Source organism: Vanessa atalanta, chromosome 4, assembly GCF_905147765.1.
Source record: "Vanessa atalanta chromosome 4, ilVanAtal1.2, whole genome shotgun sequence".
Classification (NCBI taxonomy): Eukaryota; Metazoa; Arthropoda; class Insecta; order Lepidoptera; family Nymphalidae; genus Vanessa; species Vanessa atalanta.
Window position 1 is genome coordinate 5,228,156 of NC_061874.1, and position 24,773 is coordinate 5,252,928.

General features: G+C 30.8%; 2 protein-coding genes across 12 annotated transcripts in view; both read left to right on the forward strand.

The window, feature by feature from the left end:
- Positions 1–530: 530 nt before the first annotated feature.
- LOC125063864 (cholinephosphotransferase 1) lies at positions 531–16,891 on the forward strand. Of its 3 annotated transcripts, none has more exons than XM_047670548.1 (8): positions 531–899; positions 5,110–5,350; positions 7,437–7,595; positions 9,827–9,952; positions 11,931–12,089; positions 12,713–12,838; positions 13,210–13,354; positions 16,787–16,891. In XM_047670548.1, the coding sequence occupies exons 1-8, from the start codon at positions 688–690 to the stop codon at positions 16,858–16,860; spliced, it is 1,242 nt and encodes a 413-aa protein (XP_047526504.1). In that variant the 5' UTR covers positions 531–687; the 3' UTR covers positions 16,861–16,891. The 3 variants fall into 3 exon arrangements, with proteins under 3 accessions (XP_047526504.1, XP_047526505.1, XP_047526503.1); XM_047670549.1 differs by lacking the exon at positions 9,827–9,952 and adding an exon at positions 8,300–8,422 and having other exon boundaries at positions 533–899; XM_047670547.1 differs by lacking the exon at positions 9,827–9,952 and adding an exon at positions 11,348–11,479 and having other exon boundaries at positions 533–899.
- A 3,574-nt stretch (positions 16,892–20,465) lies between these two features.
- Positions 20,466–24,773, forward strand: part of LOC125077872 (probable phospholipid-transporting ATPase IA) — an 86,630-nt gene continuing 82,322 nt past the window's right edge. For all 9 annotated transcript variants that reach the window (XM_047689967.1, XM_047689969.1, XM_047689977.1 and 6 more), the window contains exon 1: positions 20,466–20,641. In XM_047689967.1, the coding sequence (XP_047545923.1) occupies positions 20,584–20,641 (58 nt within the window). In that variant the 5' untranslated portion in view covers positions 20,466–20,583. The remainder of the gene's footprint in view (positions 20,642–24,773) is intronic.

Sequence of the window (24,773 nt, forward strand, 5' to 3'; positions counted from 1 at the left end):
TCTTCAACTTCATATATCACTATTAGACATACTATACACATTCGTGTTAATATATGACATATTATCTTTATGAGTATACCTAGCTTTCAGACCGTCAGTCCGTTAGATTGTCAGAAAATCTGCGTTGTCAAATTGTTAATGTCAGACGTCAGTCAAGACTCGAGAGACATCATTTTTTTTAAACGGTTGCCCAAACAAAAAAATACAGATATAAACGGTTAATTATAACTTATAAGTATAAATGCAAGAAACGTGGCTTCTTCATTATATACAGTAAATATTATATTTTGTTTTAATTGTTGACAGCTGGTTGACTATTACCAATATTTAAACTCACCTGAAATATATGTTTTACTGAAAAAAAAACGATCATATATCAAGTATACTTTCAATATTCATTTAAATCTGCCATTATATTTTATATCGTTATGAATAATAAATATTTTTATAAAATATTGCAATATTAGATCATTTGACACATCATTATTTGTCTATGGTTCACCAGTATCCACACCACTTATTTTATTGGCAAAAACGTCAAAATGCTTTTGGTTCACATGGTGGTACGATGTACAGTTTGATAGATCGTGCAAATTTTTCCTATCTTATTTAGGATCTAGGGATTAATGTAGTGAAAAGTGTAGTGTTTATATATTATTTTGTTAAATGTCGTGACAGTGACTAAAAATGCAGTTTTACAAGGAAAGGATTCTCAACGCTGCCCAGTTAAAAAGACTCAGTGAACACAAATATTCGTGTACTAGTGCTAGTATATTAGACGCTTGGCTTCAGCCCTGGTGGTGCTGGTTGGTCTCGAAGACGCCGTTATGGCTAGCTCCGAATCTCATTACCATTTTAGGTTTAATAGTCAATATAGTCACCACACTTATTTTGATTTGGTAAGTATAAATTTTACTGTCAATCTCGTCTCGTCAGATTATTAATTGCGAAAATTGTGTCGTAATGTTAACTAGCGGAACGACTTTCATTTTTGCTTTTTAAGTTACAGGCACTTACTCTTAACCTAGTTTATGGACATTTTTACCGTTTTAAATTTGACGTGCAATTCTGAGGTCTTCGACCAAATTCGTATAGTTGTTATGATAATCTTTTCCGTTATACGGATTGGTATCATGCTATTGGCGGAAAACGTCGCGCCATCGTTTGATAAGATATGAAATAAATGAATTATTATTATATGAATTTGCACTACTAATATAACACTCAAATATTAGATAACTAAAATTTTGCTTTATCTCAATTAAAAGAAGGTTACTTCCTCTTTGATATAAAAAAGTTCAATAGGTAGGTATTGTGTTTTGTAGTGCCAATTCGTAATTATATGATGATTGATAGACTAATTTCAGTTTTCAGTAGCATGTCTTAATCCTAAGCATTTAACTGGTATAGCTACAAACCACATATGTAATTGTATTCAAATGAGTAATAGAAAGTAGAGTATAAAGTACAATTAAATAATGCACATTTGGGACTCAATTATAAAAATAATATAATTCTGTGTCGAGCATTCTAGGACATTAAATAAAAATGTATTAAATTGGATTTTATTCACATGGTTAGTATAATACAGCCTTGTAAATTAAATCTTGATAATTGAATTTTTACTAAAAATAGATTTATTTTCATAAGAATTATTTACATAACCTTAAGTTACAACCAACCATATGAAAAAGTTACAAATCAAGAACGGTGGCAAGTATACTAGCAATATTTTGCCTTGATATGCTATTACAGTCTGCTGGGCAACAAATAAACCAGCCCTCCTGTCACCAGAGAAAATAATAACATTAGGTTATAATATATTTGAAGGCAAAAACATCGAAGAATAACCTAAATCTTCAACAAATAACTGATTATGTATGGAATAAAAAGCTATACGGTTTAATTATAATTGAAAACAACTATGTAATTTATGTCTTATGAATATTGTTTTCTAAAAGTGTAGATACTTTATACAAAATAATATTTACAAGTTGTGTGATTTGATTATTAACATTGTTTATTCAAACATTCATGTTTTCATTTCATTACAATATACTCATAGAGACTTTGTTTTGAATAAAAACTAACTACAAAGTTTTTGAATAATTAAAATATTGCAAGTTTGCTTACCAAAGAATAAGTCTTGAGTTAGCTTGCATAAACAAAACGGTTAGTGAGTGATAATAAGTTACTACCTTATACATAGTATGTCCATAATAGTTTCAGATAATCTTAGTTAATAAAGTCTATTTTTTGTTTAAGTATTAACTCGTGAAATAAAGAAAAGGTATTACATCATTCTGTCACATATTAAGTTGTTTTTTGTTTCATTATTATGTAAAATTAAAGATGAGGGTTTATTTAAATCAAATATGTTAACTGACTCAAACTATTTTTTACTTTTAAAATGATGTGATATTATGAATTGTAATGTAACTACAAATGTAATTAGTTCTTCTCATATGATTGACACCTTATGGTAATTTGCAACTTTTTTCCATTACCAATTAAAAAAAATTGATTATGTTTTAATTGCACAACTGTAATTTTTGTTGTGCTAGAATCTATAGGTGAAGTTAGATAATCAAGTATAATGTTTGTCTTCCTCTCTAAATTGAGTTATTAAATAAACTATGATACAAGACATTCTCAAAAATAAGGTAACCATATCTGCGGCTCATTCACATACACAAGCACAAAATGTTTAGTAGTTTTGGTTCTTACTAGGTAACTATAGCATGGAAACCATTAAACAGTCTGTGTCTGTTTGTATGGGCATAAAATTAGTGAAACTAATTTATACACCTATAATATTGTAGTAAATTCATAGTTTTGCAACATTCTAAAATAAAAATTTGGTAATTTTTAAATTAACATAATTCAAAAAAAGATATATGAATCACTTATATCTTATCTGTAGCTTATTATTTGAAAACAATTTTTAAAATTAAATCTTTGCTTACACTTCAGTCAAGTGTGTACATGCTAATGAGAGGTCATTGAACATGAACTTGACTGTATAATGATTACATTGAATTAGGTTTTTTTTTAATGGTCGATCAATACCCTATTGCAATAATAGGGTACTCAAAACAATTGTTGGCACATACAATTTTATTGGCATTTGACTATTTCTTAACAGTTTTAAGAAGTAGTCGAATATCAATAAAATGAAAGCATAAGAAATAAAAGTCTTCTAACTGATTGTTATTTTATTGAATTTTTGCCATTTTAATTTTTAATAATTTTATGTTAATTTAAATTAAATAATTTGATGTTTTTTTTTTTTTTAATTAAAAAAATATATCTTTGTTTATGGTTATGATACGTAGTAAGCGTATTGTAATTTAAATATTTAGGCAAATTTTTTATGGTTGTCAAAATACACACTATTCCATTATAAGCCCTACACATGCTTATAATGGGATAGTGAGAGATTAAATTTTACAAACTATGTTTTTACAAATAACAATCTTAATATTATCCGTTTAAATTACTTTATGATAAGAAAAAATAAAACATATTTGACACTTTGTCAAAGAACTTCAAGGGTTAGCGCGATTATACCGAACCCTTTGCAGAAAGATAACCTTTTGGCGGAGTGATGGCTTTTTATAAAATAAAACATGAGCTTTAAAAAGCTTTAATGGCTCAAATTTGTACAGCTATCAGAAAGTTAAGAATATAATCTGAAAACTAATTTACGAAATAGAATATCCAAGAAGATCGCTTTAAAATCAATGGCAGTTTCATATTCCGTAAGTTTGTGGTCACTGCTATGCACATTTTCGAGAAAGTTATTATAATCCTCAAATGAGTGAAATATGTTAAGTAAACTTGATCACCCAATCCAACAAATTTAAAGTTAAAATTTTTTAAGATCAAAGGATCTTTGGAAGCCTTTACGTCTCGAAAAAACTAACTATGGTAAATTTAAAGTCAATCCGACCTATACATTGGTGATATTGAGAGGCGTTCGCCCTTACATACAATAGATTAGTAGATATAGATTGTTATAAAAAATAACTTTCAAACTCAGTAACAAAAAATAATTAATTGTTGCAAAGTTTACATTAAAAGTTCCAGTAACTAGATACTTTACCCTATATCGGAAGTAATTATAATTCGGTTTTTAAAATGTATACGTATAATGTATAACGTTTTTATTTAGTATTTAATTATACATACAAACATAAATTCAAGGCCTCATTGAAATTTTGAGAAAAATAACTAAAAACAAGGGTTGCAATCTCAATTTAAATAATTTTATAAAAACCGATCTCTATCTTTTTACATGTATCATTGACCTTTATTCCAGAAATGTCCATTAGTTACAAGTAGGTGAAGTACACCCTAATCAAACATAAATTTCATAAAAATTGTAATCATCATCAAACAGCTTCAAAAAGTTAAGTACGTGTCACATAAATTTGTTAATCTTTACGGCTAAAAACCTGCCGTTACCTGCAACATAAGCGGAAAATATGACTTGATTTTTCTGTATTTTTTTTCTCCAATCGATGAGCAATAAACCACCAGATTATAAGTTATTACCATCCGCAATAGACATTTTTCAATGACCTTTTATAGACTTTTTTCTTTTTATAGATTGACTTAATAAAAATAACGACTCCAGATTCTTGTTTTTTTTATGAGTTATTTTAGGTCTGAACCCATTTGTTCTTAACCTATCACTTAAATATGAATATCCAATTATAAATAATTTTGTGATGAACAATTTTGTTTTCAAACTATGTGGATGAATATTTTTGCAAACATTTTTGGCAAACAATAACACAATAAACATTATCTTGTTTACATTTCAAGAGAATAAAAGTTTTTGCGACTACATTATAATATTTTAATTTAGTTGTCATTTTCATGTGTTCTTTAATGTTATATTTAAAATATTATGTGGGTTATAATCTTACAAATCGTTGCTTGGTTAAATTTAATCAAGGACCAATTCGTCAGACTATTACCTGAAACTTCCGGCAAACTTTCTGCTGAATTCAACGTTTGAGAAACTTAGTGACTCTTGCACGGGCATAAATTGGTTCGTTGGGATATCTCGGATCTAAATAGTTTTATTAATTTAATTTACAGGTATAGTCCAGATGCCAGGCAAGAACCACCAAGATGGGCGTGCGCCCTCTGCGCGCTCGGAGTCTTCATATATCAGAGCTTGGATGCCATAGATGGCAAGCAGGCAAGGCGTACTGGTAGTCAGTCGCCCTTGGGTGAGCTGTTCGACCATGGCTGTGACAGTATATCAACTGTCTTCATAGCCCTTGGTGCGTGTATAGCTGTGAAGCTGGGAGAATATCCTACTTGGATGTTTTTTCAGGTACGTTAAAGGTTCAGAATTTTAATAGAACAACTTAGACAGCGATTTTGTGCTATGGTTTCTACAACTTATGTTCATAATTATTTGTATAAAAAAATAAAAAAACGTACAAAACGTCGTCGTCGGTTACGCTACTATTGATTATTTACTAACAGTGCCCGGTAGCGTTGCGATACCGGGCATAAGCTCTTTATTATTTAATAAACAATTACGATATTCGCGCTACTTATTGTACGTCGATGGTACTTTGCTAGAAACCTACACGCAAACGCAAAACTGTATAAAGTATCAACCCAATTGGATATATTATGCGTGGACGCATAAAATACGGACAGAAACAAGCACTAATTATAATATAGGTAACAGGTAAGATGTGTAGACTAATTTACTTCACCTTCGTTTTCGCATCGTTTATTAATAAGTTCACTAATAGCAAAAGCGACCTTCGACTGATTACCGATAAAACGCTCCTAACAGATACTAAATGCTTCCGTTTCTATCATATTTTATAGTCATAATATAATCAAAATCATTAGGAATTATTACAACGTATAAGTCTCGTCGAGCGTAATTACGTCATTTGATCTACTGTTCTCCCCTTGAATATATCGTTAAATATAGTATAGACACAGTGCATTATATACGTTTATATCGATTTACGGATGGTTGACCTTGAAACCGCTCCATTGAGTAGTGAACAAGGTCAAAATGAACTGTTAGTTGCCTAGGGAATTCTCGCCCGGGAAACTTGGCATGATATCACGACAGATGTCATTTAGAAATTGGCAACTCGCCAAGTTTAGCGCAACATTGTATTTCACCCAAAACCGGTGATGAAAATTCAGGGATGATAGAATGTAGTGTATAATGTCATGATGACGTCGACTTCCGTTAGGGATTTCTGTCTGACTGGTATTATGACAGTGCGAATTTTTATCGTAGGTATCAATTTAATTCCGAAAATTGTAATTTTATTTTACATATATCTTATTTATTTTAGCAATAATATAATCTTCGATAGTATGCTATAAATAACTTAAATGGTTTAATGAAATGCATTGGTATTCGATAAGAATGTTCAATTAAAGTTATTTTGATAATTCTGTCACGAAAATTTTATTCATCATATCATATTGATCTATGATATAAAATTAGCAAGTTAGGGGTCCCAGGTACAAGCAGAGCAGACTAATAAAAACTTATTCGACTATTTGCCAAGAAGTTCTCAGTAACTGTTGTAAATACTGTCAACTTCGAAACTCCTGTTACTCGAAAATGAAAGCTTCCCCTGCACCAGCACTCTTGCACTATAAAACTGAGGGAATAAAGAATCTGTTAGGTATATGTCTTCAGCCATTAATCATGTAATGATGTCCAAATAATTCAATATACTTAAAATCTAAAACATTAATCAATATTTTATAAATAACTTGTTCACAGAACTATGCCTTTGCACAGTCTTGGTATAGATTATTTCTAATTTAGTGCATATATATACTAACTAATATTATAAAAGTGAAAGTGAGTTTGTTACGCTTTCCCCTCTTAAATATTCAACCGACCAGTATCTAAATTTTGCATACATGTGTCAGGTGAAAAAAAAGGCATCGAGTACTAACAAGCCACCTCCTCCTCACCTCCAGGACAAAGCTGTGGGCAATAACTTGTATGTAATACTAGATAGTTTTTAGAAGAGATTGAATAAGTGAACTCTTTTATAAAAAAACCAGTTGAAGAATGCTTAGTCCGTTACTTCGTCTCGTATTGCATGTTATGTTTTCTAAAACTGCGCAATAAAGCAATTAGCGGATGGCGTTTTGTGCAAACCGGGATGTATAAATACAGGACAAGATATTACGCCATGACAGACAACTCGCCGGTCGACGAACTGTTTATAAACTTCTTGCAAAATAATCAACATTTCCGCGCTCGTATTGAATACGTTCGAGACAGTCGTTTACTTTATTAAGTATTATCTTGTAACGGATGACAAAGTGCACGCAAGTGTACCGGCCAAGTTCTAAACTATATCATAATTTTAATATTTTAGAATTGTATATTATAAAAAATATATTTCTTCTTTCAGTGTTTCTGTGCAATGACGTTGTTCTATTGCGCTCACTGGCAGGCGTATGTAACGGGTACCCTTAAAATGGGACGTATTGACGTCACGGAAGCGCAGTACGCCATCATCGGAATACATCTTGTATCCGCTGTACTGGGTTCCGAGGCCTGGGCCACTAAGGTAATGTAATTTAATTTGTTTTTTATTTATATGTATGTAAATCTGATTAAACTCAAATTTCAATTGCAATACGAACAAAAGACATTAAACCTATACCTAATTAATTTATGCGAACTCATTTTATAGTGTTTATATGAAAATAATTGTTTGTTATACATATACAAACGCATTTCTGATTCCTTTTAAAAATACCCACATGACGTTGAATAATGCAATTTCCAAATAAATAATATAAATACGAATATCTCAAAAGCTCCTTTGCATGATTACTATGTAACATAAATACTACATTTGATTATTAAAAATGTCTAAGGAACGCTCTTTAATTGTATTTAATCGCCTTCAAAATACTTTAACTCAAGTAACAATTATTCTAAGTGTACAATTATAATGGAGTCGGTGCATGTAATGTATATTATAAAAATAACATACTTCTGAAATATGTTGTACTATACTATTGGAAGCTTCTACGTAAAATAAGTACAGTTAAGAGAGTACGACTTATTTTTGTCTTAAATTGTGATTACAGAATAAGCTATATTCTTATGCCACATTTTAACCTTTCACGAATATAAAATTTTTAAGATTATGGGATTTACTCTAAAATTTATCCATTAAAATTTGTCGTAGTAGTTCCACCTGTCTTCGGTTAATAATTAAAAAAAAAAAGTTAAAATGTTAAAGACATCAGTGGCTGGCTCTAGGGCACGTTGGAGGTGCGGTACTCGTTGGGAGTGGTCGCGGTGGCGGGGGTAGCGCTCACGCTGGCCTCGCTCGCCGCCGCCATCGCGGCCGGTGGCGTCGGCAAGAACGGCTCCACTGTCGCTGTGAGCCATATATCGGTGTACTCGGCCCGGGAGATCGATTATTTATAATCAAGACACAATATTTTTAACCAAGAGAGTATGAAAGCAACGAAGAGTTTTGTGCAGACCCGCCCGGCTGGGTACCTTCCCACCGAGTATCAATACTTTGTAGTATTGTATTCCGGTTTGAAAGGAGAGCGAGCCAGTGTAATTTCGGGAACAAAGAACATTACATTCACATCGCGGCATATTGGCGTTGCAAGGAGTGGTTTATACTTCTTGCAGTGCGATCTAAGGCCAAGAGAAGCATTTTCTATAGATGTTCGAAAAAATAAATAAAATAAGTAATATAATCACGTATCGAACTCCCGGGTCGTCAACCTTCACAAGTACCAAAGCACCATGGATTACTGGTCTACTGTCTACTTCTTCTTTTACTAGTCTTTGTTTATTTCATACTTAATAAATACAAATGTAGTTTTAATTGGCCTTTTAGTTATTATCTAATAGTTTTTACTTCACTCGACTAGCTTCTGTTTTATTTTTTCATCCTAATAAAACTAACGTAAATTTTAAATGGGTTCTAAGTGCTCTCTGAGTTGATTAACGTAGCTTTCTTTTGGGCCAAAGTTCAAATCATCGCTTATTATCATGTGGGTTTTTTTAATAGCATGACTGTTTTATAAGATATCGATCATGCTCTAAGTTATGTTGCTTAAACTACCTCGTTGGTTGAAAGGGTTTATTATCAATAAATTATCACTCGCAGAACTATGCTGGTAGTCTAACACTCCCGTAACTACTTCGGAGAGTACGTTAAACTATTGGTTCTGCGCTTGAACTCTTTTCCGTCTCCTAGAGAATCTCCCTCCCCAATAAAGAGTGTATCTGTATAAGCGTACAACATACTGAGCGTTTGTACGCTTTTTATCTTTCGTGTAGCCATCCTTGTATGAGATTGTATCTCATACAAGGATGGCTACACGAAAGATTTTTGAACGTTGTAGCCCGACCTCGGCCGGTATAATATTATTATTATATTTCTTGTATTAACTATTTAACTTCAACGTAACAATGAGCATGATCAACATTTTATTACAATACGTCGGTAATAGTTTAGGTTATGATTAGTGTATTAGATTAATAGTTATATTTACTTATGTTGGTAATATTGTTATGGTCGTTTTTTATATCAGTTATCATGTGGGTCTTCACTCATTTCTTTCTACTCTAATGTTTAAATTGAATAAAACAATTTATACATCTAAGAAAATAGAAACACGTATATACAATTATAAAGTATCAAAACTTGTCAATACTAATCACTGCACTATACTTCATGCCACACATACATACGTACTTTCATAATATAACATGCTATATATTCTGCTAATTTCTATAATCGCTAATTTTCATACAAATCAGATACAAGGCTTGTCGTGTGGTCTTCTCGCGACATCGGTTTCGTTTGCTGCTGCATTGTATTTTATCATCAACTTCGTGACTACCTTTCGAGATAGGGGATGCGGAAAAAATGGATCAACGGTTGCCGTAAGAGATGTGACATGTTCATGAATGATTGGAATCCGCCTGCGGTTTTACGGTGTGGGGTCTGGTGTTGAAGTGGACTTAAATACGCAAATATTTGAATGTCGTCTTGTTACAAATAATGTTTCGTGTTTTTAGATAGGTACCCTTTGTGGAATGCTATTTTGCTCAAAATTTTATTTTATTTTTGTTATTATCGAGATTTAAAATATAACTTTAAGTTGAAAATTCAGTCGGATAGTTATGTTGTTGTTTTTGGATCACTAGCTGCTAATTCCACTGAAATGCACATTATACATATCTATAATCTACTATATAGACAGGAGAAGTAAAGATAAACCTTAAATATCAATATTCCAAATGAATTTGCTTACAGTTATATTTGCACTAAATAACAAAAAGACAGACAGAAACTACTCGTATCAAATTTAATAAAAAGTTCCGATTACAACTTAGTCGATATTCTTAACTCCATTTTCACGAATCTACAATGATAACACCGCCTTACTTATATCTCGACCAATGATGTCAAATAAATTCAAGGTCAAAGTTGTCTTCTTTACTCCTCTTGCCATTAAAAGCAACTACGTATTATTATTTGTGTATATATTATAATAAAGCAGCAACTTAAATATTTATACATTAGAAAAATGTATGTAGAAAATAAACAACGTGGAATTAATATATAGATTTCATTTTAAATAATTAAGAGAGTTATGAAATAGTTTTTGCCAGATCTGCTCGATATAATCTACATTTCGAATCGTACGGTAGTTTGTACAATGGTGTTTCAATAAAGTATTTTTTTTAATTGAATTGCATTACAACACCTCTTCATATTATGTATTGTATTGTATTGTATTATGTTCACAAAATTTTATATTCTGATCCGCTTTTTTTTATTATGACGATGATCGCTTATCTATTTCACTATATCGAATTTAAGGAACACCCGTAATGTTTTATTTTATTTATATGTAAATACTGTATATATCTTGCACGAAAACTTATCATCATCTATATATAATAATAATATTAATATTTTATTGCTTTCTACGATAATTTTGGCTTCAAGTTAAATTATAGCGATAATGCACAACAATCTGTTACTAAACGAATATTAATTTTATTTTAATTAAAACAAATTAGAGTAAAATAAATACTACAATGTCTCGTAATTATTATTTATTATTATATTATTTATTATAAATGAGTGAAGATAGCACACTGGCATCATGATGTAATTAGTTAGTTCATGATTTTCTTATAATAATAAGCATGTGTTTTTTACTTTTTTTTTTCAATAATGGTCGCTGCCCGCGTTCGCCGCTACGCCGCCGGACGTAACCGCATGACGTTATATCGTCGCCATTACGCGCGTTCATCACATATTAACAGTTCCCGCCTTTCAACATCAGTTTGAACCTGATGTCCAATTACGCAGTTGTGCTGATGACGGCCACCTTAGTATTCGGCTACGTTAAAGTCATAATGAAGGGTGGAGTTGGGAAAAACGGCTCCACAGTTGCAGTAAGAGTTTAAATTTTAAGCATTTTGCTGAAAACACGTGGTCATATCGAAGACACCGTTCATGACGTCATAATCACGTGTCCGCAAAATTAAATGCTATAGCATGTTTGTGCTGATCGTTATAATTTCCCGATGTATATTTGAGAATTCGTCTTTTGTAGATCTCGTTGTGTCCGTCTCGTAGACTTTGAATATATCGTCTTATACTTAATCAGTTTCATTTTCTTTACTAATTGCATGTGATAGTTATGTGTAGAACTTGCTTGAATGCTATCTGGTTTGCATGTTATTTAGCTTTGTAGCTACGAATTTATCGATCCGTTTATATGATTTCACAATTTTTTTAACATACAATATAATAAACTATTTAAAAATATCGTGAATGTCGTATAGCGGAATTCGAGACATGTTATTTTGATACGAGAACATGCTACAGCGTATCTTTTCTTAGGGGACAAGCATCTTATCACCGGTGATCCCGTTCTCGCTGGTGGTGGTGCCGGCGTTCATCATATTTCAGAAGAGTGAGTCTCACGTGTATGAGAATCATCCGGCCCTTTACATCCTCGCATTTGGAATGGTAGCCGCTAAAGTTACGAATAGACTTGTGGTAAGTTCGTGCAGGTTTTTAAAATGTATATATATTTATTAGTATGAGCAATACTTATAATAATCTTTAAAACATTTAGAACTTGACTTGATGCTCATCTGCGCGCCTTTTTATTTATAAATACAGGTTAATCGTTATAGTGACCTATTTCTACGTGGTCGTTTTAAACGCCTTACATTTAACAACCCTCCACTAATAAGTCCACGACCAAAAATAAATGCACACAAATATAAACACGTATGATGTACATAGAATTTTGTTATCAGCGGGAATCCCCACGTATGTCAGTCCTTAAATTACAATGTGCGAAACTGTATTAACCACAAGTGTTGTTCATAAGTGTGCATGTTTATAAGATTAAAATTTAATTATTATTTTTAATACGTTTCGTATTCGGTAGTGAAGGTAGTTCGTGATTTAGCGGATAAAAATCTATTCCATTTGCAAAATCATTCCCAGGGGCGTGGTGGAGTAAAGCTCTAAACTTTACATCAAAGAAAGTTGAAGTCTAAGCCCAACAGTAGGACAGTTAAAGTTGTATAGATTTTTCTTTGACTATAGATTGTCTTGACATGTTACATGATAGTTGTTTTGTTAAACTTAAATATATTAATTTATAACAGGTGGCTCATATGACGAAGAGCGAGATGGAGTACTACGACTGGTCGCTTCTTGGTCCAGCCATGCTTTTCTTAAACCAGTACTTCAATAATGCGATACCAGAGTACTACGTACTTTGGCTTTGTACAGTAAGTAGTTGCTCATTGGAGTTTTTAATCATTATTTAATTTGTGAATTGTATAATTAAACATGATCTTATAGAAGGCAGTATTTTCGGTTTACTGCAAGAGTTCGTGCTTTAATAGCAGATTTTAATTCCACACAATACTCAGTCTTGATTTCTGAAGAGTGTTTGAACCAGTGTAACTTTCTTCTAGCAATAATTTTGTGGGGCATGGTTAATATTTCTTACGCCAATGTCTTTGGGCGAAGGTGACCGCTTATAAGCGTGTGGCCTATTTGCTTTGTATTTGTATTTTTGTATACACATAGCAACATTGGTACTAAGGCTTACACGCCAAATAAATAATATATTTATATTTAATACCTTAATTCACAGATATGGGTGGTTGCGAATTTAATGAGATATTGCGGACAGATATGTCTCGAGATATGCGATCATCTCAAGATCCATCTGTTCCGCATTCCCTACCCCCCCGCGCCGCTCAGCATGCCGACGTCGCCCAAACATGCTGAACGAAACGGTACGAACCGACGAGCTTCAAAGACTAAACGTCTTAATTAGTGTTCAAACTCCAGAGAGCCTTATATTAGAAGCTAGCAAAGCATCACACATGAAACTTAATAGATGATTTTAAAATCATACCAAACATAAAATAGATGTCGAAGATAAAAATGATTTGTTCAAAGTATACCATTAAAATATCTAGGTATACCACATTGATTACCCCGACTATTGTTATTTTTAAAATAAGCATTCTGTTGCAGTAGTCTGAAACATTATTTAATTCTAGGATTATATTAAAATTAAATTTTTATACACCATCAACATTAAAATCATCAAAATGAATTTAGAACAAAATTAAACGATCAATTTTTTTTTTTTTTGTATTGATCAAAGATGCTCTCTGGAAATATATCCATAGACAGTACATGTATAGTCTTACACTTGACACTTTTTTTCTGTTTGTGTAAATATATATTTATTTGTTAATGTCTTGTACATTTTGAGAAGTGACAGTTGATATAGGAAAACATTAGCTCAGGCATTTATATAGCAAATACTAATCCGATCGTCTCGTTTAAATTCGAAAGATTTATCGCTATAGAACAAAACAATTAATAATTAATTCGAAACTAATTAAACAATTGTAACATTCAATCTCAAAGCAGTGTTATAGATTGAATAAGAAAATGAAAATATTTATTGATTTCTAGGACAGTTATATCGGTAGTAAAGTAAAGGCTGGACCTTATATTGCTGTAAACAATAAATTTATACGTAACGGGTTTATTGGTATCTTTGATTTGTTAGTATATTTGCTTAATGTCATAATATATGACCATGTAAAAATATAAATAAATGAATTGGTGGTTGTTTTAGATCGCTTTTGTGGATACAATTGTTACGAAATATAGATAGGGAGACATACGCCGTAAGTTGCGTGTTCACGTCTCATCAATATCACTTGTAGGTGGTGCGCGTTTGCGAATGAATGAAAATCGATTTTAAGTACTAATGACTGATTTTGTACTCGAATATAAATTTAAACGCAATCGATTAAAAAATATCTTGATTTTTAATATGAAACATTGTACACAACTGTTATTTTTTTACGTTTAAATGTTAATTGTATTCGTTATCAATAGATCGCAATGATTGCTTTTTAATTACATCAAATAAATTTAAAAATATAATAATTTGGAATATTTATTCGCATTCGCATATCATTCGAAGAAATACATTTGTTTTATGCATTGACATTTCGAAGCTAAGTAATAAAAAAAAAAAAACATTTAAAAATCCATCAGTCGACGTTACATATTTTACAACTTGGCTCACGCACTCTCGTGCACTCAAAACACAAATTTCATACCAGAACCCCAGAGTAATATAGAAGACAGAAGTTTTTTTTTTTTTGAAATTTTTAATAATTATTGCGATATTATCAGCGGTACATAACTGTTATTTGCTTAATAAATACATTTAAATCCTCTAAGCTTATAGGATAGAAAGAATCGCGTAAAGTAACTTTCTCTTTGATAAATAATGTGACTGTGCTGTCCGAAGTACTTAGACCTTATAAAAATTTTATATTTATTGACAAAAATACTCAAATTGTGTTAATATATGCACGAAAATAACTCATTCATTTATAATACGAAATATTTAAGCTAAACATTTCTCTGACACTAACATTGCTATTTCATTTTCAATCGTATTTAAACGTGATAAGGTTGAAAATGGATTACATGAGTAACATTGGTGTTGGCTCTGCTATATAATTTGAATGTATTATATGTATAGTATATATCAAGTAAATGCTATAAAGCTTGCGGATAAAGTATTATATACTATGGTATGGTATGACAATTGATACTCAATACTCTAAAGAATTGGAAATGTTTCTTTGAACCGATGATAATGACTTAAAATCCAGAAATATGTATTTTCACACTATATACGTGAACATTTTCAATACTTGGAACCAAAAAAAGCACATTTAATAAGTAGAACACTAGAAAACAAATAGTTTTGTATGGCTATGACTTTGCTGTAATCGTATGTCAAAGGTTAATAAAAATGTCAATTTATTATTACGTATTGTTGAAGTATGCCAAATAACAAAAAAAAATAAAGAAAAGTTTAAAATGTTCGTAATTGTTGAAATATATTATAATAGCACATAGAGGATGAATTATTGTTAGTGAAATACATTTTAAATTGTATAAGTTATCAATTCCCTGTTACAGTTATTTATGATTTGGCGCTTGCGCGTGCGCAGGTGGTGTATATATGTGTTAATACGAGTTACAAGCAACCACTGTATAATACTGTCAAGTGTATTTTTATGTGAAATATAAGCAAATGTACATTTTCAATATTTGTTTTATTCATAATATTATTTATATTCTTTTTTTTTTTTTAATAAATACCAGTGTGTGACAGGAATAGCATCTTTCAAAGATAATATAGCATGTACCATAGATTAAAAATGAATGTTTTATTTTTATAGTTATGTGAAATGACTCTTTTTAATGTTATTTTGTTCGAAAATAAGGTTTTAAGTTTCAGAAGTAATTTTATATGTAGTTATAATTAAATAGGCTACAAAAATTAAGGACGCTCAGGTTAGTGGAGCTTGTAAGCGCTTGTTTTGTAATTATTTATTATGGATTTATAATAATAACTTACTTATAAGTATGTAGTCTGTGTATTGTTTAATATTAAATCATTTTAATATTTAATAATAAATGTGAATTTAATCATTGTGTGAATGTTGAGTTTTAATGTTAATTAATAATGGAAGATTTAGATTTTGAGCTTGAGGGGTACTGCATTAGCGGGAATGGTCGTATTTGAAAAATTTGTAAAAATTAAGAAGATTACATATACACCAAAAAATATTTATGCTATATTTTTTTTTAACAATTTAAATATACCACAGGAACAAATGAAATATTTTTTGTATTTTTTTAAATTCTAATGAAATATTAGGAAATAATCGGCTTTTTCATACGACCTTCTGCACGTGCAGTAGCGATGTGTTTGTCATTTGTATAATTCGTACTGAAAAGACACTTAAAATTTTTATTCGTTTTTAAGGACGCGAGTGTTCCTGTATACTAACATTATTTTAAACTTAAATAATTTCGTATGGCACTAACACTGTAGGAAATAGAAAATGTACCGTTTATTTAGTAGATCTTAAACAATATTGACCGTACATTCGACGTCACAAGTTCTAATTATAACAAATCATTTCAATGTTTTCTTTGGGGTAACTTTAGTTGTTAGATATACATGTATTTAAAGTAGACATTTTTGTAGGTTCCAGAGCTTGCTGTAGTTTACGCAGTTACGTTTTACATTAATTTGCATGAGTTTTGGTTATTAACATTTTATAATATATTAGAATATGGATAAAAAAAATAAAAAGTTTTTTTTTTTCTAGCAACGAGCGACAGTGAGAAATCCGAAACCGAAGACTCAGCGCCTTTGATAAATAACAACAGTATTAGTTTATAACAACTTAACATAATTATTTATTAGTTAAAAACAAAATACTTAATATGACTTGAAATATTTGACTGTTTGAAAATAATACAAAAATTTTTAAATAAATTTTGTCTGAAACATTTTATCGTATAATTTTGCCTATTAAAAACTTTGTCTAAATATCAGTTTTGTGTTAAAACTCTGTTAATAAAATAAACACCTTTTATAATAATTTGATGCTGTATACTTCATTGTACTAAATATTTTAAATAAAATACATCACAGATGAATTGACATTAAATGTAAGTCGAAAGTAATAATATTGTATTATTATAGAATAATTACAAAACACCTTAAAAGTTATCCAACAGATATTTAAATCTTCCATAAAATATTCGAAAGTGAATCAAATAATATCATGAATACCTACCTAATTTTCATTGCTGGAGAAGTAGGCAATTTGTGGATGATTAATTTGAAGTCTAAGCCGTGAATAGAAAAACATACACAAAACATTAGCTAATATTGAAAGTAAGGTATTTATTCTGTTTGTCCGCCTTTGTTTAGGATAACTCAAACTTGATAGGGCGGCCCATTGAAGGTCCGTTGAAGAAGAGCAGACTTAAAGGCAAACCAATGAAAAATAAAAAAAAAAATTGAAGAAAACAAAAAAGTACTTAATTCATAGTAGTTACATATTCATATTGTTTTTATTTTACAAAAACGGTGACGAAAGGATCTCCATAGCTCTTTGCTGGAGTATTTGTTTTCTTTTAATTCAAATTAGTTTTTTTTTCGAAAGTATCTATTTTTTAATATAATCACGCGTTTTTCAAAACTTACAACTATCTTCCTATTGTGATGGGATAAAATATATAATCAGTTTTTATGTAAAGATCAAATAGAAATATCTTTATGAGTGGGAAAAAGATATTTAAAAAATAATGAACATGGTAAACGTAGCACTTAATATTATGTCTTACATCAAATATTACGCCGAATCAATTACCCATTTTAACAGTTTTATCGACAGTCGAATGCGACAATTTTTCGTATCATCCAGGAGCGGGGAGTTCTTCGCCGATCAGCGCGTACGATCTAAGGTCACGCCAGTCTGACCCTAAAGCGGAGTGATATTTAGAGACTATAACTATTTTTAAATAGTAGTCACGATCTTAGGTAAATCTATATAAGCAAAAAAAGTCTCAGTGTCTTCCTCCAAAAAATACTACACCGACTAAGGATAATTACTTAAATTTTTCGAAAATATTTTGCTGTTTTTCTCAAAGTCATCGATTAGGAGGACGAGGACTTGAAATTTACCATAGTTAAATACCTACTCCTTACGCGACGTTGACGCTCACTAAGAAAGGTTTTTTAGTAATTTTAACTTCAAGGGGGAAAGGTACCCCTTTGTATGAATTTTACCTATACGAAGTCCGTACTGACTAGTACTAATGAAGTTGTATTATATACTAAGATTAAATTCATTTGGAAATTTATGAATAAAAAATCACGTATGTCATCATCATAAGTTATATAAATATGATATTGTATATAAAAATATATATGATAAAATGGGAAATTTTGAAACCAAATAATGGAGTAATATTGATCTTTCTTAAAGAATTTTTGAAACAAAACTTAGTTTATTTTTTTTATTGAATAAATACAACATATTTCTATAGATATCATTTGAATCTAGGCACTTGGGATATACTTTATTTTACATGGCTACCAGACTAAAAAAATGGAAGGAAGGAAGGCAGTTTCAATTATATCAATGCACTAAATTAAAATGTAGACGATTATTTTTTATAGATAATCATAAAAGGTGCCGATTTATTATTAAAAAAGAGGAAACAACAATTTTGTGCTTGACTTCAAAGAACATTTTAATTTCTTAATTATTTCAAAGTAAGTAAACGTTGCAATTTGTGGACAGCGCAATTTCATTAGCTCTGGATGCAGTTTACTAGACTAGGTAAGTATTTACTTAAAGCTGTTCAAGTAAATAAGTAACTTGTTTGGGCGCAATGCTTTTTTAATAAAGGAGTAGTTGTATTATTTATTTAGGTACTATTTTTCGCCCGCGTGTGTTGTCTTAGTTTCCTCTTTCTCCTTTTCTATACCCTTGATAACATGTAGGTACCTGTTCAGCATTTTTATGATGATCAGTTTTGTGGTTAATGTGTTAAAGCGTAAAAACAAACTCAGTTAATCGCATTTATAATAATATTTAGGTTAGAATTAAATTAAAATATTTGGCGCCGAAATAGTGAAACCTTATTTAAATGAAATCTTTAATGTCAAATAGTACGTTCAACGCATTATTTAGTTCAGTTAGAATTTGAGTTGGTCGATAACAATTTACTTTAATTTTGTTTACGTTTTTATTTAAATTTTCTCATACAGCCATAGTAGGTACCTACCGCTCTGTAACAAGCCAGTAACTTTATGCCGCTCTCTAAAATAAATTCTTTGTTAAATTGTTACAATTTAGAAATTGCAATCAAGAATCCTCTTTAATTTTCTGCACATCCACGCCTGGAGCTCTTCAAAGTGATATCAAATATACATACACTTAATACGACGATATCTTGCCTTATTGAGTCTCAACGAAGTAGTCGTGATGGTAAGAGATTTCATGGAATGACATTGATTCCCTGGGACCCGGGACGGGGCCTAGTATGGGACGCTACATGCGTTGACACGTTGGCCCCGTCTCAAATCAAAGAAACAATGTTATGAGCCGCAGCCGCCGCGGAAAAAGCTGAAGCGAACAAAGGATTCTAATAATTGTCTCTTATTGAAATTTTTTTGTTTGTATAATTTGCTGTTGAAACAATTGCACCTTCGTGTAGTAGTGCAAAACTTTCATTAAAAGTACAACACATCCCCTTATTACCTCCACTGGTGACAGGAGGGCTGGTTCGTTTTTTGCCCAGACGATCGGAATTGCGATTCAACAGTAATATACAGTAAATATTTTTATTTGTATATATTTACGGCCTCAATGTCAATAATAATTATTATTATTGTAAATAAATGTTTAATCTTTGGAATTATGTTTCAATAGTAATTTAAAAGGCTTATACAGCAATATGTTAAATGAAAATCTTTATGTCGAGCTTAAAATAAAATGGGCCGACAGACGAAAGTGCCGTATTACAAAGGATGAAAAGGACACAATTGGAACAAAATTTAACTAGGTTATCGGGTTTAAGATACTCAAAGTACATACAAATCTATATGTATTCTACGGAATATACCTAAGTGTGTACGATTTTTTGGGTTCGACATATATTTTTTAAACATTATTGAACGCCTATTGTTTCTATAACAAAAAATAAAAATATGTAAAATTAAGCAAAATGTGTTTGTTCATTATGTGAAAAAACACATAAAATGCATATGAAATGTTTACATAATATGTAGAAATAGATCTGTACCTACTAGTTATGTATCGTTATGTTTATTTACGGACATTGATGGTTCAAAGATATTTGAAAGCTAACATTATTTATAATATACAAAACCATTTACTCGTACATTTCACTATACACTCAAATAGCTGCACAAAGATAATAATAAGACCAATGACCACTATCGCAAATCGCCTCGTGTGTCCGCGCCGTCGTGTCGAAGCGGGCGCATCAGTCGTTACGCGCCAAAGCAAAATGTTAACTTCACGCTAGTATTAACACAGAAGTTTTATTTATAGTGGAGTGAAATAAGTGCCGTTAAGGTAATATGATTCCCCTGAGGGATATGCAGTGTAGGAATGATTACGAAGACCTTGGACGCTTTGGTACGTAATAGTAGGAGCTTTATTAAGTGATTCGAGCATTATTATTCGAATAAATGTGAAATACGATTAGTGAAGCGTTATCTGTTTGTTTTGTCGCATATGTGTATGATTTCGTATGATTATTCATAGTAATTGAGTACAGTGATTATTTAATTTGAAGACTAATAGGCCCAGCTGGAGCTGACGTAATGACTGTTTGTTATGACAATGGTCGCAGGTTATAACCCCGCTTATGACAAATATTTGGCGGTCATAGTGGCGTACCTACAGAGTACGGACATGAAAATGTAAACAGTTACCTGAGAACCGTTATGTTTATTTTATTTCTTTGTAAAAAAAATGATAACATCGTTGCTAATTTTTCATCGTTTCGTATAATAGGTATACATTAAGTAGGTACTTTTCATAAATCATTCATTTGTGTCTATACTATTTTATGACAAAGTATTAATTTAATATTTGACTTTCTCGGTTTTCGATAACCGGCTTGCAGGTATAAACTAAATACTTTTATACTTTCAAAGATGATGGGAACTTATTCTACAAATTATAAAATTTAACTACATTTCCAAAATGTAAATAACAAACGCTAGAATTATTTTTAGGAAATCGGTAAATTATTTTGAAAGAAAAAAATATATCAAAATAAAAATATACTTTATTCAAGTAGGCTAGTAGTGTAGCACTTTTGAATCGTCATTTAACAAATTATTTAAAGTAAAGCTACACCGGTTCGGAAAGTAGATTCTACCGAGAAGAACCAGCAATAAACTCAGTAGTTACTCTTTTTCAACATCTAAAAATACAGTAATGTTGGTTAAATACAATTATATATGTATGTTATGTCTCCTGCCTAGAAGTCAACAAGCATTAACTCCACGCTCTTTTATCATCTATATAATCTTGTATCGAATAATATGCCTTCTTTACCAATGTATTTTTTACAAATGACTTTAATCTATGAAACGGCAAAGTTAAAATAGTATAATTACCTATTGAATATCAACAAAAGTATTATATTACTACATATTTATACCGAATATTTTACCTTTTAATATTCCTTTAAATAGTCAACACATATTATTCAAAGTTAATACATATTAAAGTAGGGCCCGTCTTAAATCATTCCGGGGCCCTCATTTTATTCAATTATATTTTTGTCCTTAATATATCTACATGGTGCGCCACAACCTAGTGCGCCACAACTGCCAGTAACTTTAACAAAAAACATTTACAGTATAAGCCTTTCAGGCCTACTTGAGAATGGGGGGCTCGGGTCGGCCATTTATGGTTAAGACGGTAATGATAATAAGATGCTTTAATTTTTTTTTAAAAACATAGGTATTAAGGAAAATGTTGACTTGAACAAATAATAACAATTCACGAGCAAAACATCAAAATAACATTTATTTCGTGTTCGAAGTAAAATATCATGATATTCAGCCACATATTTATCCATTAACCCGCATTGAAGCAGCGTGATGCAATTGATGAAACATACTCCAAACCTTCTCCTTAGAAGGAAAAGAGGCTGGAAGGAAATTATAGACTAAAGTCTGTCGGGCTGAATTGCAATGTATTTTATAAATGACCGAGGTCCGCGGTTTGGCCTACCAATGAAAACCAAATATTTTGGATGCGCTGAAACCCCCTGATCAATAGATTACACTTCAATAACAAATTAGTTATTAGACGTCTTGGGCGTGCGTCTGGTCCATGGTTTTTCTAACACTAACAACTTTCCTAAGACACCGATATTATATTGGGTCATCAATTTTAACTCATTTATATTAAACATCGTTTCTAAGGTGAAATAGTGAAAAAAAGTTTTGAAAACCTTGAAGGTCTTTAATAATTCGTATTTAAAATTATCGCTATTCATGCTACCATCGGCAAATCATAAAGGAATCAGAATTACCCGTCAGCCCTGTAATTATAACAAAATCATTAAAACAATAAACAAAACCATTTTTTTTCGGTTTTAATTTCATGTGTACTAATTAATGTCGATTTAAATGCAAAATTATTAAGTTCAATGTTAAGATACACTATTGATTCTTATACGTCTCATACCAATAGAGTTTCGACAGAAGAACTTAAAGTGAAGAAAGCACTCGAATATGTGTACTTACTTGAGTCAAATTATGATCAGAATAAAATTACACCCAGTATAGACACACTGTAAAAATCGTCGATTCGAGTCTGTGCATTTGAACATGTTATATCTCGAAGTATGTATTAATAATTCTAATTTCCTTGAAAGCTCTAGGAATATTGTCAAAAACAAATCTCAAAATTGGGCTATGTACCAAATATTTCGAAATTCGGTGCACTTTCTAGTCATACTGTAATTAAATTGAAACAAAGCTAAGAAAAACAAATATAATCGAAAAAAAGGCGTTCAAAGTCTTACTTTTTTCAAATTTGTTAATTACCTTTTACAGACGGACTTACTACGGCTTATGAATATGAGCGAGTTTCCATACCAACGAACTAAGTAGGTACACATGTTTTGATTCTATTTTCGTTCATAATATAATGGAACTGATATAGTAATGAATAAAGCCGCCGTATCATTCTTATCATGATTATTATAATATTATGTATTAAATGTGATACTTCTAGATTTTTTCGCAATTTATTATTCAGTGTTACACTAAAAATATTTTGTGGATGTTGTTAATGAGTTTTCATTCATATACTTTCTAATTTCTGATGTAAAATATTTTTTAAATCTGTCACATCTACACAAGTTTTAATTAATTTATTATTTTTATTCGTTTAAATATATTTATTTATTAAAAAAATACAATATAAACAACCTCTTTGGAGGTGCATTAGATCTACGTAGATGATAGATTTAATAACATAATAACATTTTAGGTACTTAGTTCCAAGTTGATATTTTAGACATTTCGAGGTACACAAATAAAGTTGCTACACGATTGAAATTAAATGAAATCCATAATATGATAGACTAGACACCCGCCCCGGCTTCGCACGGGTGCAATGCTCAACCTTCGAAAATATTCATTTAAATTACATGCTGTAAAGGGCCACATTGATCTATATTAAATTCACAATGTATTTAAGGTACTTAATTGGATAAGGATTAATGCTGTATTGCTTAAAAATCGCTTCGAAAATAGGCTATTATTTTTCATAAAAAGTAAAGGATAATAAATGGTTATTGTGGGTCATCCGTATGAGATATACTTTTTTTAAAAAGTATAGATACATTGTAGTATATATACTTTTTTTAAAAAGTATAGATACATTGTAGTATGTAGTACATTATTTTGATCATTATCTCGTAGAGTTCAGCCAGCGTTTGCAGTGTAAGTGGAAAAAATGTGTTTATTAACGACATCACTTCAGAAACCTCAAAAATTATCAGTGTTTCTCTACTATATTGTGCATGTATTATAAATATAAACCTTCCTCTTGTATCAATCTATCTATCAAACAAAACCGCATCAAAATCCTTTGTGTCATTTTAAAGATCTAAGCATACATAGGAACAGACAGCGGTAAGCAACTTTAATTTATACTATGTAATGATGATGTAGCGCTTTTTTTATTTATTATATTATAAAATCTTACTAATATAATAAATAAAAATTATTGAGGATTTATGGATGCTTGTTACTCTTTCACGAAAAACCTACTGAATGCATTTTGATTAAACTAGTATCGCTCATACATTAGAATATTTTTCATTATTAAAATATAACATATTACCATATAACTGCAGACATCATCACATCAAGAGGATCACCTGTATGTTTAGTTGCAGGAGTCACGAGCAAAAGCTAGTTTTGAAATAAAATTGTTTCACTAAACAACAGCGAAGTAAATTTTCCGCTAGTGTACACCAAAGTTTCCGACTCCTCGAAGTCAATGTATCCAGGGAGAAGGAATTAATTTCTATTGTAAAATTCCGCAGAGATTTTAACTTTGCCAATTAATTTATTTTAATCTTGAATACTATATAACTACTAAGTTTCTTTCTGGTTCCTCTCGCTAAAATCTAATTTTCGAATCGGTAGTAGCTTAATACTGTAACATTAAAAAAGTGCCAATAAGAGTCTCCTTAAACTAAGAATTATTTGATTTTGATTATTTACTTCTC